Source organism: Bufo gargarizans, chromosome 3 (genome assembly GCF_014858855.1).
Source record: "Bufo gargarizans isolate SCDJY-AF-19 chromosome 3, ASM1485885v1, whole genome shotgun sequence".
NCBI classification, from domain to species: Eukaryota; Metazoa; Chordata; class Amphibia; order Anura; family Bufonidae; genus Bufo; species Bufo gargarizans.
Genome location: NC_058082.1, coordinates 400065418 through 400082531, shown reverse-complemented (window position 1 = coordinate 400082531; position 17114 = coordinate 400065418). Strand labels below are relative to the sequence as shown.

General features: G+C 41.7%; 1 protein-coding gene across 5 annotated transcripts in view; it reads right to left on the bottom strand.

Moving 5' to 3' along the window:
* The window catches only part of EPS8L3 (EPS8 like 3), a 244681-nt gene that overhangs the window by 75640 nt on the left and 151927 nt on the right, over nt 1-17114 (bottom strand). For all 5 annotated transcript variants that reach the window (XM_044286110.1, XM_044286109.1, XM_044286108.1 and 2 more), the window contains exons 10-13: nt 10531-10606; nt 9550-9611; nt 8932-9006; nt 8705-8853 (exon numbers count right to left, since the gene is read on the bottom strand). In XM_044286110.1, coding sequence (XP_044142045.1) covers nt 8705-8853; nt 8932-9006; nt 9550-9611; nt 10531-10606 — 362 coding nt within the window. The remainder of the gene's footprint in view (nt 1-8704; nt 8854-8931; nt 9007-9549; nt 9612-10530; nt 10607-17114) is intronic.

The window sequence follows — 17114 nt, the reverse complement described above, 5'->3', positions numbered from 1 at the left end:
CGAAAACCGATGCCAGCCAGGGACTGGCGTAGATCTTCTGGAAGCTGTAAAGACTACCAAAGATCAGCTTAATTTATGATGAGGCACACGTCCCATCATAAATTAGCCACCTTCTGTCAGAAAAACGAGTGTAAAAGGAACTAAAAAGACCTCTAAAAAATGACGTTCTTATTAAATGACCCCCTAGTGAGTTTATAGCACTTCTTATCCACATAACAAAATACTGCAATGAAAATTGACCAGTAGTGCAGATTTTGAATTTGCAGTAGGTCAATTTACGCTTTGGATTTCCGGATATCACCCTTTGTAATGCAAAGAGTGAAATCTGTATCAATTTAACAGCATTTCTGGGACCAAATCTGCAACAAAAACGCACCATTTGATGTGTTTCCTTTTTTACTGCATATTTTCAGTAAAAGCACTGCAGATTCTCTACTGCAGAAGATCTGCAGCCTTTCAGTCATGTGTGGACATACCCTTAGGATGGTTTGACATTTGCCTTTTTTGTGGCATGTTTTCATGCAGTTTTTGAGCAGTAAACAAAAGTTTATTCAAAAGGGATGGGAACTATAAGGTCCCTTTCACACGAGCGAATTTTCCGTGTGGGTGCAGTGCGTGGCATAAACGCATAGCACCTGCACTGAATCCTGACCCATTATTTTCAATGTTTTTTATGGAGCCCTGGCCCCATAGAAGTGAATGGGGCTTCAGTGAAAAACGCATTGCATCCGCAAGCAAGTGCAGATGCAATGCGTTTTTCATTGATGGTTGCTCAGAGATGTTGTTTGTAAACCTTTAGTTTTTTATCACGAGCTTGAAAAAAGCATCAAAATGCATTGCACAACTGAACACAATCGCAGACAAAACTGACTGAACTTCCTTGCAAAATGGTGCGAGTTTTACTGAACGCACCCTGAACACATCCGGATCCAATCCGTCATGCTCGTGTGAAAGAGGCCTAAGGGAAGGACTCCTTCTTGTTTGATCCACCTATGATCCTATTGGATCCACTGCATCAAAACAGTTTTTTTCAGAACAGCCATGTGTGAAACTCTGTGGAATCTAGAATATTTTGTCTATGCAGTAGATAGGTGATGACTGCTTCAGGCTGGTATACCCCTTTAAGATAAAAAAAGCATCTATTTTTCCAGGTTTAGCTAAGGAGTCGCCCCATAAAACATATTCTACATTTTTCAAACCAGCACCTGGATTTGAATACTTTTGTAATTGAAAGTAATTAAAGGGGTTCTCCTGGAATTAAGAAAATGAAAATACTTAAATATTACTTTTTTAATAAATATATTCCCAAATACCTTTCATTATTTATAATGGCTCATGTTGTCTAGGGAGCAATGATTAGGAGAAACAAAATGGCTGCTGTCCTATTAGTGCACACAGAATCTGTCCTAATCACACAGGAGGACGAGGTACTTCACATCACTGAGCTCAAGAGCTGCCCCATCTCTGCTCTACCTGTCAGGGGTTATGATCCTAAATACAGCTGATAAGATCTTCAGCTTAATCTCTGTAAGAATGGAGTTCAAGAAGAGACAGGAAGTACAGAGGGGAGGGTGTGGATAATGAGCAGCAGCTATTATATGCAGTCTCCATTACCACAGCCCACAGTCTGTCCTGTCTATCCTTTCTGTACTTCATGTCTCCTCGGGAGGATGAGGCAGCTCTTTTGCTCAGTGTTCTGAAGTAACTTGTCCTGCTGTGTGATTAGGAAAGGTTTTGTGTGCACTAATAGGATGGCAGCCATTTTATTTAGCCTAATGACTACTACCTAGACAAAATAAGCCATTATATCTAATGAAAGGTATTTGGGAATATTTAGTAAGAAAAAAGCAGACCCTTAAAAACATAAAATTTTAATTACCTAAATCCCTAAAATATGGGCCTACAGACAAGGTTTACCCAGGGGGCGAACCGAGTGCCCAATTAATCAAACCAGGTACAGTATATATCAAATATCACTAGATACCAAATATCACTGAATACCCAAAAAATTTACCAAAGCAAAACAAAACAAAGCATGAAGTAAGGGACAATGGCCAAGAAGCAAAGAGGCAGGGGGTGGGGGGTTGGGTCTTATTTTCTCCCTACACTGACCCTACTGTAGCCTCAGCCTGGAGATAACCCTTGATGATGGGATTTCACCGTCCTCGTACCTAGGCCTTATGAGCCAAAACCGTCCCTACCACGTGGGACCTAAAACACATATTTCCCCGTAGTAGGGATGGTTAGGGCTCATCAGGCCTAGGCACGAGGACGGTGAAATCCCATCATCAGGGGTTGTCTTCGGGCTGAGGCTACAGTAGAGTTGGTGTAGGGAGAGAATAAGACCCCCCCTCTGCCTCTTGGCTATTGTCCCTTATTTCATGTTTTGTTTTGCTTTGGTATTTTGGGGTATTCAGTGATATTTGGTATCTAGTGATTTTTTTATATATACTGTATCTGGTTTGAATAATTGGGCACTCAGTTTGCCCCCTGGGTGACCTTTATCCGTATTTTAGGAATTTAGTTAATTTAAATCTAATGTTTTTAGGAGTCTGTTTTTTCCTTAGTAATTACTTCATTTTGTTTGGACACCATTATTATTTCCTTATTTTATATGCTTGTATTTGGGAATATATTTATCATAAATTAATATTTAGGTATTTTCATTTTCTTAATTCCCGGAGAACCCCTTTAAAGGGGTTGTCTGGGGTACAGAAACTGGAAACTATATGCAGTATAAGCAGAACGCTCCATACACTGGCACATTCACTATACAATGTATGGAGCTGTGCTCCGTACACTGTATAGCTTCAAGCACCGTATCTGCCTGAAACAGCTGATTGAAACAATGCCGGGTGTCAGACTCCCATTGATCTCATATTGATAACCTATACTGAGGATAGGTCATCAATATCTGCAGTATGGACAACCCTTTTAAAAATGTTGCATACCCACTGAGTTATTCAATAAAATCTATCTTTACAGCACCACCTACTGTTTGCTCTTTTTCTAATTTCCCTGTTCACCTCAGTAATATCACTGAGATGCACGCACATGCTCCGTATCCAGAATAGGCAAGGCATTTTAAGTTAAACAGCCTGGACTTTAGACTGGATTTATAGTTAAAACCGTCCAGGGATATTTCTGCAGATGCTGCTGTTGTATTTAGCAATGCTCTGATTAAGGTAATAAAAATCATCCATGTTGTAATTTTCTATATGAAGTGACATTTATATGTCTATTTAGGACCTTGTGATCACTGGAGACCATTGTGTCCGGTGCTCTCCAGGTCTGTGTTCCATGAAACGTGGACCAGAACAGCGTATGCCCCGAGTTGTGAACAGCACCATTTACTTGTATGGATCCATATGCTGTACATCTGTGGTCCGTACACACAGACTTAACCACTTAAAACCCCCTAGCTGAAACACCCTTAATGACCAGGCCACTTTTTACACTTCTGCACTACACTACTTTCACCGGTTATTGCTCGGTCATGCAACTTACCACCCAAATGAATTATACCTCCTTTTCTTCTCACTAATAGAGATTTCATTTGGTGGTATTTCATTGCTGCTGACATTTTTACTTTTTTTGTTATTAATCAAAAAAATTAAATTTTTCACTTTCAGTTGTAAAATTTAGCAAAAAAACCGACATCCATATATAAATTTTTCGCAAAATTTATTGTTCTACATGTCTTTGATAAAAAAAATGTTTGGGTAAAAAAAAAAAAGGGTTTGGGTAAAAGTTATAGCGTTTACAAACTATGGTACAAAAATGTGAATTTCCGCTTTTTGAAGCAGCTCTGACTTTCTGAGCACCTGTCATGTTTCCTTAGGTTCTACAATGCCCAAACAGTACAAACACCCCACAAATGACCCCATTTCGGAAAGTAGACACCCTAAGGTATTCCCTGATGGGCATAGTGAGTTCATAGAACTTTTTATTTTTTTTCACAAGTTAGCGGAAAATGATGATTTATTTATTTATTTATTTTTTCTTACAAAGTCTCATATTCCACTAACTTGTGACAAAAAAGAAAAACTTCCATGAACTCACTATGCCCATCATGAAATACCTAGGGGTGTCTTCTTTCCAAAATGGGGTCACTTGTGGGGTAGTTATACTGCCCTGGCATTTTAGGGGCCCAAATGCGTGCAAAGTAGTTTGAAATCAAAATCTGTTAAAAATGACTGGTGAAATCTGAAAGGTGCTCTTTGAAATGTGTGCCCCTTTGCCCACCTAGGCTGCAAAAAAGTGTCACACATCTGGTATCGCCGTACTCAGGAGAAGTTGGGGAATGTGTTTTGGGGTGACATTTTACATATACCCATGCTGGGTGAGAGAAATATCTTGGCAAAAGACAACTTTTCCCATTTTTTTTATACAAAGTTGGCATTTGACCAAGATATTTATCTCACCCAGCATGGGTATATGTAAAATGACACCCCAAAACACATTCCCCAACTTCTCCTGAGTACGGAGATACCACATGTGTGACACTTTTTTGCAGCCTAGATGCGCAAAGCGGCCCAAATTCCTTTTTGGAGGGCATTTTTAGACATTTGGATCCCAGACTTCTTCTCACGCTTTCGGGCCCCTAAAATGCTAGGGCAGTATAAATACCCCACATGTGACCCCATTTTGGAAAGAAGACACCCCAAGGTATTCAATGAGGGGCATGGCGAGTTCATAGAAATTTTTTTTTTGGGCACAAGTTAGCGGAAATTGATTTTTTTTTGTATTTTCTCACAAAGTCTCCCTTTCCGCTAACTTGGGACAAAGATTTCAATCTTTCATGGACTCAATATGCCCCTCACGGAATACCTTGGGGTGTCTTATTTCCGAAATGGCGTCACATGTGGGGTATTTATACTGCCCTGGCATTTTTGGGGCCCTAAAGCGTGAGAAGTCTGGAATCTAAATGTCTAAAAAAATTTACGCATTTGGATTCCGTGAGGGGTATGGTGAGTTCATGTGAGATTTTATTTTTTGACACAAGTTAGTGGAATATGAGACTTTGTAAGAAAAGAAAAAAAAAATTCCGCTAACTTTGGCCAAAAAAATGTCTGAATGGAGCCTTACAGGGGGGTGATCAATGACAGGGGGGTGATCACCCATATAGACTCCCTGATCACCCCCCTGTCATTGATCACCCCCCTGTCATTGATCACCCCCCTGTAAGGCTCCATTCAGACGTCCGTATGATTTTTACGGATCCACAGATACATGGATCGGATCCGCAAAACACATACGGATGTCTGAATGGAGCCTTACAGGGGGGTGATCAATGACAAGGGGGTGATCACCCCATATAGACTCCCTGATCACCCCCCTGTCATTGATCACCCCCCCTGTAAGGCTCCATTCAGACGTCCGTATGTGTTTTGCGGATCCGATCCATGTATCCATGGATCCGTAAAAATCATACGGACTTCTGAATGGAGCACGTGGGAAATAAAGCTGCGCTTTTTCCATTCACATAGTTGTATGAGGGCTTATTTTTTTTTGCGGGAGAAGTTGTACTTTTATATGGCATACAATGTAGTGTGAAGCAGGCAAAAAAAATTCAAATGGGGTGGAATTTAAAAAAAAAAAACAACGCAATTTCTCCACCGTTTTACGGGTTTTATTCCTGGGGCAGGGAAATAACATGAAAGACAGACATGCAATGTGACAATGCACTGCAATATAAAGTACAAAAATTGCATGGAAATAACAAGTGCTACACTATAAGTGCGAGTTGTACAAAATTATTTGAGCCCGTCTGCCAAGCGTCAAGGCGTTCTCTGTTAGACGGGTTCCTACGCTAAATTCTACCTGTTAGGTGCCATAACGGCTACCATACACTTCAGGGAGTGTAGGTTCCACGTACCTGCATTGTAACCTACCTGTTGGGTGCCATGACGGCTACCATCCACTTCAGGGAATGCAGGCTACACAGCAGGCCCACTCCACAACACCACCGGCGCCTAAAGGCCACCAAGGACCGCAGTGAGAGTCCTGGTGCTGTGGCTTCAGTGAATGAAGTGGAGCAGGCCTGACTATGCACTGACACTAATTAAAATCAGCCAATGGGGCAGACAGGGTGGTCAGAAATGTGAGACTGAGGAGGCAGCCACACCTCAATTCATTCACTGAAGCCACAGCACCAGGACTCTCACTGCGGTCCTTGTTGGCCTTTAGGCGCCGGTGGTGTTGTGGAGTGGGCCTGCTGTGTAGCCTGCATTCCCTGAAGTGGATGGTAGCCGTAAATAAATAAATTATATGAATTTCTTCATAACAAAGACCCTCCATCCCCCTTATCAGTTTAGTCACTCTCCTCTGTTCTTTTTCCAGCTGTAGTGCATCCTTTCCATGGACTGGTGTCCAGAACTGAACTGCATATTCCAAATAAAGCCGCACCAACGCTTTGTAAAGTGGTAATATCACATCCCTCCCTCGCGAGTCCATGCCTCGTTTAATGCAAGACAATATCCTGGTGGCCTTAGAAGCAGCTTATTGACATTGTATGCTGTAATTTAATCTACCATCCACAAAGACATCCAAATCTTTCTCTATAAGTGACTCTCCCAGTGTTACAGGCCTAGGACATATGAAGCACAGAGATTTTTACTAACAAGATGCATAATTTTACATTTGTCCACATTAAACCTCATTTGCCAAGTTGATGCCCAATCACTCAGAGTGTTCAAGTCAGCTTGTAGTACATTTTTCCCACAACAGAAGTTAAACTAACTGGTCTATAATTACCAGTGAAGGAACTAGACCCTTTTTTGAATATGGGCACCACGTTTTCCTTGCGCCAATCACTTGGCACTGTACCTAGAGAATCTTTAAAAATTATAAACAGGTACACAGCAATGACTGAACTAAGCTATTTAAGCACTCTTGGGTGTAACCCATCTAGACCTGGAGCCTCATTTAACTTCTCTTGGACCATATCTACAGTTAGCAAATTGAGTATAATACTGGATGTACTAACAGCCCCAGCACCACAGATATCAGCTCCTTTCTCTTCTTTTGTATATAAGAGCTAAAAAAAATAATTTAGTAACTCTGCCTTTTCCTTATCTTCAGTGACTACCCCCTTTACCATTATTTAGTGAACCTACCTGCTCAGACCTAGGTTTTTTAGCATTTAGATATTTAAAGAGGACCTTTCACCGATTATGACAATGTGAACTAAGTATACAGACATGGAGAGCGGCACCCGGGGATCTCACTGCACTTACTATTATCCCTGGGCGCTGCTCCGTTCTCCCGCTATGCCCTCTGGTATCTCCGCTCACTAAGTCATAGTAGGCGGAGATTTCAGTCACTAAGTTATGGTAGGCGGAGTCTGCCCTTGTTCTGCTCTAGCGCTGGCCAATCGCAGCGCAGAGCTCACAGCCTGGGAGCGCTACAGCAGAACAAGGGCAGACTCCGCCTACTATAACTTAGTGACCGAAGATACTGGAGGGCATAGCAGGAGAACGGAGCGGTGCCCAGGGATAATAGTAAGTGCAGTGAGATCCCCGGGCGCCGCTCTACATGTCTGTATACTTAGTTCACAGTGTAATAATCGGTGAAATGTCCTCTTTAAAGAATTTTGGGGAATTTGTTTTGCTCTCTTTTGCTGCCTGCTGTTCATTTTGTATTTTTGCTAATTTTATCTCCTTTTTACAGATTTTATTAAGCCCTTTGTAATCTTCAAATGCTACAGCTGACTCCTCAGATTTATATTTTTTTAAATGCCCTTTTTGTCTTTTATTGCCCTTTTTACAGTACCTGTAAGCCATGGGGGGTTTAATTGTAGCCGTTTATACTTGTTACCTAAAGGAATAAGTTTTTTTTGTGCAATTACTCAATGTGGATTTAAAGCTCTCCCATTTATCCTCTGTATTATTATGTGACAGTAGCTGCTCCCAGTCTATGCCCTGAAATGCTGCCCTCATAGTTACAGGTATACTGTTTTGTAGCCATTGAATGTATACAATATTGCTTTTATTGAATTACAGCTATTATCTTGAAAATCTGATTCCTCCTTTCATTTCCAAAAGGAGCTGTCAAAAATGAAAGGTTGAATCTGATTGGTTGCTATGGGCAGCTAAGCCAGTTCTACTTTACAGCAGTTTGATAAATTACCCCATAAGCATATTAACGTATGTTTTACTGATATAGTGATAAGGAATTATTTACATCAAACTGGAACACCCCAACAATCAGCTGTTTTTATGGCCGATGCAGAGGAAATATATTTTCCATTTCAACCATTCAAATGAACGACCCTGCATGTAATGCTTGGATAGAGCTGAGCAGCTATTCATTCTCTCTCATAGAGGAAGATCCTGAGGAAGTATACTTGGTTTGGGTTGTGCATGATACATCCTCTTCTAGTTAAAGGGGCTGTTCTATGGCAAACATATATAATCTATTCACATGATAAGGGATAAGCATATGAGCTGCTGGGGTCTCCAATCTAGAGAATGGGGGCCCTGCGTTCTCCTGTTTGAATTTAGGGCCAGTCACGTGCTGTCACTTCATTCAACTCTATGGGACTGCTGAGAGAGAGCTGAGTGCAAAATTCAAACAGGGGAACACAGGGCCCCCATTATCATGATTCACCAGTCGTCGGACCTCCATGATAAGTGTTTGTAATGAGAGAATCCTTGGTGGTTTGTGCTATTAAATGTCTTTGTGACACAAACATTATTATTACCTTGTTCTTAGCCATGAATCCCCTAAACTCTCCCACAGTTTCCTCTCTTTATCTGTCACACATGAGCTCAAAAGCAGTATTGCTCTTTGTGTAAGAAAAGGAGACAGCACAGAGCTGGCGGCATTCTTCCCTGGATACTTTGATAGGATCTGTAATAGAGCATAGTATTTATTGTATGAAGCCTTTTCTATGTTGCTGTGGCAATGCAATTGTCCTATAAGCTTTACCTTGGGCAGGTTGTCCATCAATATGTGGACTAAATCTGGAGCAGTTGGCTGGGACATCTGGTCTTGGACTTTTGCCTGTTGGCATATCATTTACAGGAATATAATGAAGCATGTCATATACTATATTATAAAAAATAAACTCTGGCAGTGTATGTAGGGGACTGCTGAAAGGAGGTATAAGTCCAGAATCAGACTACTCATAGTGTCACACTATTTTACTTTTAGATAGTATCAGCAAATCTGCTCAATTGTGTCAACTAAATAAAAATGGTGTACATAAACTTTAAGTTAAAAGGTTTTACAGGATTGAAAAATTGTGGCTGGTTTCTACACAAAGGAGTTCCACACCTGTCCACTGCTGTGTGTGGTCACTTCAATGGAGATGCAACACCAGACACAACCCACATGGACAGGTGTGGTGCTGTTTTTTGAAAGAAAGCAGCCATGTTTTTCTAATCCTGACGAACAAATGTCAAGAAGTCACTTGAAATCTGGAACTTTACTGAGATAATTGAAAAAAAATTAAAAAAATAACTGCAAAGATGTTGACTTGCTACTTGTTTCATGTAAAAAGATTGTCATAACTGTCTTTATAGCATGCTGGTTGTTGTTACTCACCATTAAATTAAAACCGTATTTTATCTTCTGAAGACATTCGATAAATTCCGATTGAGGAATTGCTATTTTTAAGACAAAAAGAAAGGAATTATTGTCAGTTTACCATAACTTTATGCTTGCATGAATATATACCATATGTTTCACTTTATAAGACGCACCAGACTATAAGACGCAACCCAGGTTTAAATAACAGAAAATTGTTTCTAGGTCCTCTCTGAAGGGAATGTGGTTTACTGGTGTTTTACTGAAGTGGAAGGGTCAAGGTCAGTAACTTTAGGGTATAGTGTGTGTGTGTTGGGGGGAAGAGTTTTGGTCAGATCCTGTTACCCTTATTGTGTCACCTGCTGACCATTGTGCATGTGGTCACCTCATTAAAAGTACCTCTGAAAATAAATGTGTCTCCTGTCACAGTACTGTCATACACACATACAGCTTTGCTACACACAGATATAGCTCTGTTATACACATACAGCCCTGCTACACACACACACAGTTCTACTATACACACACATACAGTGTTGCTACACACATACAGCACTGCTACACCCATACAGCACCGCTACACACATACATTTATAATCTTTAATAAAAACTCACATTGAACGTCCTTAAGCTGCACTTGGAGTTTTCATTTGTTTTCAGTACAGCTGTAGGACCTTCTGCCCCATGTTCTCTCCTGCTGCCGCTAATCATACAGATCAGTGTCGGCAGGAAGAGAGAGAGAGGTGAGTGCAGATGCACAGCTTTCTCAATGATCGGGCAAAGCGCTGTATGTGTGCTTTGCCGGATCATTAAGGAAGGAGTCATGGGGTCTGGCCATGCTGGATCTCCCTGACTGCCGTTTACAAGATGCTGGATCCCGTGCGGTGCACTTTTTATTAAGATTTTTCTTTCTTGCTAAAAAGTGCATCTTATAAAGTGAAAAATATGGGGAAGTTATTTCCATATATTAATTGTTTTGATATTTTCTTAGTTACTCACCTTTTTTCATCTTTTTGTCTGTATTTAGTTTTCCAACAAATATCTCAATATCTGTGAGTACATGATTCAAGACTTCCTGGGTTTAGAGCAGATAACAGTACATTAATGAGGTGTTCATGCTGATTGAACTTTAATCCCACATGTACTCTGTATGTCAGTTCATAATCAATACGATATAGTATAGAAGCCTCTGGTAGAAATGGAGTTGGGGGGGGGGGGGGGTTATTGGCATATCGATCTGTATTACTAATTCTACCTTCAATTGCTATTTCATATATTTTTTGCCATTTTGACACTTTAAACTAGCTCCTACACCAGTTATTTATTGAATCTTCTTTTTATTATTCAATTGTTTGACAACATATGCTATTTAATTGGACCCGATATCTCAGCGCCCTCTTGTGTCAATAACCTATAGACACTTTTTGTTATGTTTTTTTTTTTATATTTTCTCATGAATTAATAAAGTATGTATTTATATTTTTTACAAAGGTGTTTTTTTTTTCATTTATTTTGGAGTGTTTAGTATAGTACAGTCGTGGCCAAAAGTTTTGAGAATTACATAAATATTGGAAATTGGAAAAGTTGCTGCCTAAGTTTTTATAATAGCAATTTGCATATACTCCAGAATGTTATGAAGAGTGATCAGATGAATTGCATAGTCCTTCTTTGCCATGAAAATTAACTTAATCCCCCAAAAAACTTTCCACTGCATTTCATTGCTGTCATTAAAGGACCTGCTGAGATCATTTCAGTAATCGTCTTGTTAACTCAGGTGAGACGAGCACAAGGCTGGAAATAATTAGGCTGATTGGGTTAAAATGGCAGACTTGACCTGTTAAAAGAAGGGTGATGCTTAAATTCGAATTTAAGTATACTGGGCACTCACACTATAAGTGGAACCATGTGATTGAAGCGATAAGCCTAATCTTCAATTAATAAGTTTATTAACATGACCATAAGTTGACATATATATAAATAAAATATCCCCACAATTATTAATATACTACTAGGACAGCCTAAAAATTGATAGAATAATACCTAAAATGGTGGATTAGTTAAACATTGGTGTGACCACAATATAACTTATCCTGCGGCTAAAAACCTTGATCACTTTAGATGATAAAATCTAATACCATAAGAGTCATAAAATTGTTGCCAGTATTAACTTAATGCAGGATTGGGATCCGCTGGTTGGGACAAAGTTTCTGAGTCTCTGAAAGTTCACTTTACGTTGCCCGTCAAGCCCCGAAACGCGTTTGGTTCAAGACCCCCAGTCCACCCACATGAACTTGTGTTGAATATACTTCATAATCATCCCAGGCTGATGCTGCAAAAAACCGGAGTATCCTGTAAGTAAAGAGACCCTTGCACGCTGACTCACTAAGAACGCCGATCAATTAAGATCGCAGCACGAGAATATCCAACATCGTGACTGCAAAGATAAATCAGCGTGGAAGCAGGGAAACTACAGGCTTGGAGGACATCGGCTCTTCGGCAATACGGAGCGGTGCCCAGAGCCATAGAGACCGGTGGCAGACGAACCTGGGAGCAAGTTGTTTGTCGACACAGTGAACCGGAACTTCAGCAGTGGAAGACTGCAAAAGGAATCACCGAACAGTGAGTAAGAGCGGGACGCCGCTTTAAACACTCATTGTAAAGTGAACTTTCAGAGACTCAGAAACTTTGTCCCAACCAGCGGATCCCAATCCTGCATTAAGTTAATACTGGCAACAATTTTATGACTCTTATGGTATTAGATTTTATTATCTAAAGTGATCAAGGTTTTTAGCCGCAGGATAAGTTATATTGTGGTCACACCGATGTTTAACTAATCCACCATTTTAGGTATTATTCTATCAATTTTTAGGCTGTCCTAGTAGTATATTAATAATTGTGGGGATATTTTATTCCTATATATGTCAACTTATGGTCATGTTAATAAACCTATTAATTGAAGATTAGGCTTATCGCTTCAATCACATGGTTCCACTTATAGTGTGAGTGTCCAGTATACTTAATTTCACTGTCAATTTTCCTAAAGGAGGGGCAAATCCTTTTTACTGTGAGCACCTCTTTCTGTGGAGTCATCCACTCCTGTGCGTCTCATAATTGTATCTGATGCTTGAAATCATTGTTAACCATGGTGACCTGCAAATAAACGCGTGCAGCCATCAGTGCGTTGCATAAAAATGGCTTCACAGGCAAGGATATTGTGGCTACTAAGATTGCACCTCAATCAACAATTTATAGGATCATCAAGAACTTCAAGGAAAGAGGTTCAATTCTTGTTAAGAAGGCTTCAGGGCGTCCAAGAAAGTCCAGCAAGCGCCAGGATCGTCCCCTAAAGAGGATTCAGCTGCAGGATCGGAGTGCCACCAGTGCAGAGCTTGCTCAGGAATGGCAGCAGGCAGGTGTGAGCGCATCTGCACGCACAGTGAGGCGAAGACTTTTGGACGATGGCCTGGTGTCAAGAAGGGCAGCAAAGAAGCCACTTCTCTCCAAAAAAAACATCAGGGACAGATTGATCTTCTGCAGAAAATATGGTGAATGGACTGCTGAGGACTGGGGCAAAGTCATATTTGCCGATGAAGCCTCTTTCCGATTGTTTGGGGCATCAGGAAAAAGGCTTGTCCGGAGAAGAAAAGGTGAGCGCTACCATCAGTCCTGTGTCATGCCAACAGTAAAGCATCCTGAGACCATTCATGTGTGGGGTTGCTTCTCATCCAAGGGAGTGGGCTCAATCACAATTTTGCCCAAAAACACAGCCATGAATAAATAATGGTACCAAAACACCCTCCAACAGCAACTTCTTCCAACAATCCAACAACAGTTTGGTGAAGAACAATGCATTTTACAGCACGATGGAGCACCGTGCCATAATGCAAAAGTGATAACTAAGTGCCTCGGGGACCTAAAACGTTGACATTTTGGGTCCATGGCCTGGAAACTCCCCAGATCTTAATCCCATTGAGAACTTGTGGTCAATCCTCAAGAGGCGGGTGGACAAACAAAAAACCACAAATTCTGACAAACTCCAAGAAGTGATTATGAAAGAATGGATTGCTATCAGTCAGGAATTGGCCCAAAAGTTGATTGAGAGCATGCCCAGTCGAATTGCAGAGGTCCTGAAAAAGAAGGGCCAACACTGCAAATACTGACTCTTTGCATAAATGTAGCATATGAAGTGCGTGTAATTATTTTTTACTACATCACAGAAACAACTGAAACAAAGATCTAAAAGCAGTTTAGCAGCAAACTTTGTGAAAACTAATATTTGTGTCATTCTCAAAACTTTTGGCCACGACTGTATATACACCGTTCTTGATGTATTCTTTTGCTTTTTTTTTTTTTTATAAGCGTAGCTGCCAACTGTTCCAAATTTGCCAGGACCTGTACCTAATTTTCAGGAACAGTTCCAGTTAATTCGGGCTGTCTTGGGATGAACATGGCTTATGTAAGACCCACCCATAAGTGAGTGGTCCCGGGTGGGTTGTTCCCAGGGGAAAAGCTTAGATGCCCAGTATTTACCATCTATCATGCTGGTAAATATGTATGAGGGTTGCTTCTGAGGTGGTGAATATTTTCTCCCCACAACATTAACCCGTAGAGGACCCCCGCCATATATTTGTACGGCGCTGGGATCTGTGACTTAAGGACCAGCACCATACAGCTACAGCTTGCTGATCTGGCGGGTGCAAGAGCTGCACCCACCTGATCAGTGGCACAGACCTGGCAGTCACTGACAGCTGGCTCCCTGCTACATATTCCGGCATAGATGAAAACACTGATGCCAGCGTATTAATCCCTTGTATGCCACAGTCAAAGCTGACATCAGCATGCAGCGGGTTTGTGGAGGGTACTGGTTCCCTCCACGTCCCCATCAGGTCCCCTGCACTGCAGTGACGGGGACCCGATTACTTCCATATGCATCAGGGTCTTGCCTTCTATGGAAGTCTATGATATCCAGCTCCTTAGGCTGACAGGCTAAAGACTGACAGGCAATGGATTGCAGAGGGGATCAGACCCGCAGAAGTTTAAGTCCCAGAGTGGGACAAAAGTGTTTTTCATAATAAAAAAAAAAACGTTTCAAGTAAAAAAAAAAACCTTTAACCATAATAAATCACATATAAAATTGAAAAAAAAGAAAAAAAAGAAAAAAAATAAGAAAAACAGACATATTGGGTATTGCTACATCCCTATCACCCATCACCTGAACACCGTAAAAAAACAACTAATAAAAACTGTGCTAAAACAACCATTTTTTTGTCAAAAAGTGTAATATCGAGTGATCAAATAGTCATATGTACCCCAAAATGGTACCAATCAAACTGTCATCTCATCCTGCAAAAAATGAGCCCAGAAAAATATAAAAAATATGGCTTTCAGAAAATGGAGACATAAAAACATAATTTTTTTCTCAAAAATGCTTTAATATGTAAAACGGAAACAAAAAAAAAAACGCAGTGATCATATTTGGTATTTTTGCATCCATATCAATCTGCACTATAAAAATAGCACATGATCTAACCTGTCAGGTGAACATTGTAAAAAAAAAGCGTAATATAGAGCAATCAAAAATCATGTGTACCCCAAAATAGTACCAGCAAAACTACCACCTTATTCCGTAGTTTCCAAAATGGGGTCACTTTATTGGAGTTTCTACTCTGGAGTTGCATCAGGGGGCAGGGCCGGCGTCATAACCCGGCATCCCCGGGCAAGTGCCGGGGCCCAATGCTCCTGGGGGGGCCCACTGAGCTGCTATGAGCACTTCCATCAATACAGATGGGAGCTCTCACTGCTGTCATTTCACTTACGCAGTACCCCTTTGGTGGGCCCTCAGAGCTGCAGAGACTCAGAACACGCCCCCTCTACACAGGACATGCTGCCTGAGGAGAGAGACCGCAGGGCTGGAGCTGGAGCAGAAGTGTGAAGACAGTCTGTGAGTGAGTCTGCACTGTGACTGTCTCTTGGGGGGGACTCTTCGATCTGCTGCTGCTTCATTCTATTTAGTTGTGTTACTGTTTCATTAAGCAGTTTGTCTCCATGACACCTGCCCCCCCCCCACATATCCTGTCCTATCTCATCCTCATGGGGCCCCTGCTGTCTCCTTTCCTCCCTCATGTATCCAGAGCTCCTGTTTCACCCTCCTATCTCCTATTGCTGCCCTGCACAGACCTCCTGCCACTACTTATTGTATGAAGCCCCCTCAGAGCCCCTTCAACCTACTTGCTGTGTCCACCCCTCCTGTCCATCCAGGGCCCCTGTCTCACTCCTATGCCTCTCATTATGGTGGCATCTGAACAGCATTCACCATAAGGACCTTCTAACGTCACAGGGTCATGTGACTGTGCCCCACACCCCGTACTGTGCCCCTTTATACCCTGCATTGTGTCCTCTTACCACACCCAGTGCAGTGCCCATAGTCATTCCCTGTACTGTGCCCTCTTATACCCTTTTTTTATCCGGTCACTGTATGGTGGTTTTATCATTGTATGGCGGTGTTATCACTATATGGCGGTGGTATCCAATAACTGCATGGCCATAACTGTATCCCCTTCCATGCCCACCCCACTTTTTTTAGACCTGGCATGAGCAGGAAAAGATACAGATTGCGGTGTTAAGGAACTTTGCGCCACAATCTGTGTCAGAAATACGCCTAATATAGACGTATTTCTATATAATAAATGACCCCCTAATTGTATTATTATTCGGGGGTATGGCTAATATCTTTATAGTATATAGATTCTAGTGTATTATACTGTGCCCTGTATTTCCCAGTAGAAAATGATCCTTGGGAAGCACAGTCCTCATCCCTGACCACCAGGACCAGTTAGCTCTCTGTCAGTACATGGCGGCCTCCCCTCTCCGCCACGCTACCCGCTGTGTACTGGTGGTTATTCTCACACTAGGGCTGGGTTCACATCCCATTTGTGCCATCCATTTAATGTATACCAAAAATGTATGCGTTACCAGATGCCTCAGACTAATGCCGTACAGTGGCGTCCGTTCACCATACAGTTCCATTGTAAAAAAACATATACGTTAACGTATGCATTTTTTACTTGACTCTGCAGGATACAAAAACGTGGAGTGCTGCACATTTGTATACATCAAACCGATAGGAAAAACGTGATGTGAACACGCATTGGGGGGGAGGGGGGCGTACTAAAATTTGCTGAGGGGCCCAGTCAGTTCTAGCTACATCACTGCACATCTCCTTCTCTCCTCCAGGCCTGGCTCACTGCTGCAGCGGGCCACCGGAGAGAAGGAGCGCAGGGAGCTGCGGTTAGTGAATGACAGGACTGCCAGCTCCGCTGCAATGATAGGTATGTGAGGGGGCCACTGGGGGGTTATTCATCACACTGGGAGGGCCCCTTACACAGTATAATGACTCCCAGTGCCCCCCATTTATTATAATAATCCCCATTGACCCTCCATTTAGCATAATGACCACCAGAGCCCCCATTAAATATAATAACCCCTCGTGCCCCCTCCATACAGTATAACCCCCAGTGTGGGGGCGACTGGGGGTCATTATTCTGAATGGAGGGTCACTGTGGGGTCATTATACTGTGAGGGCC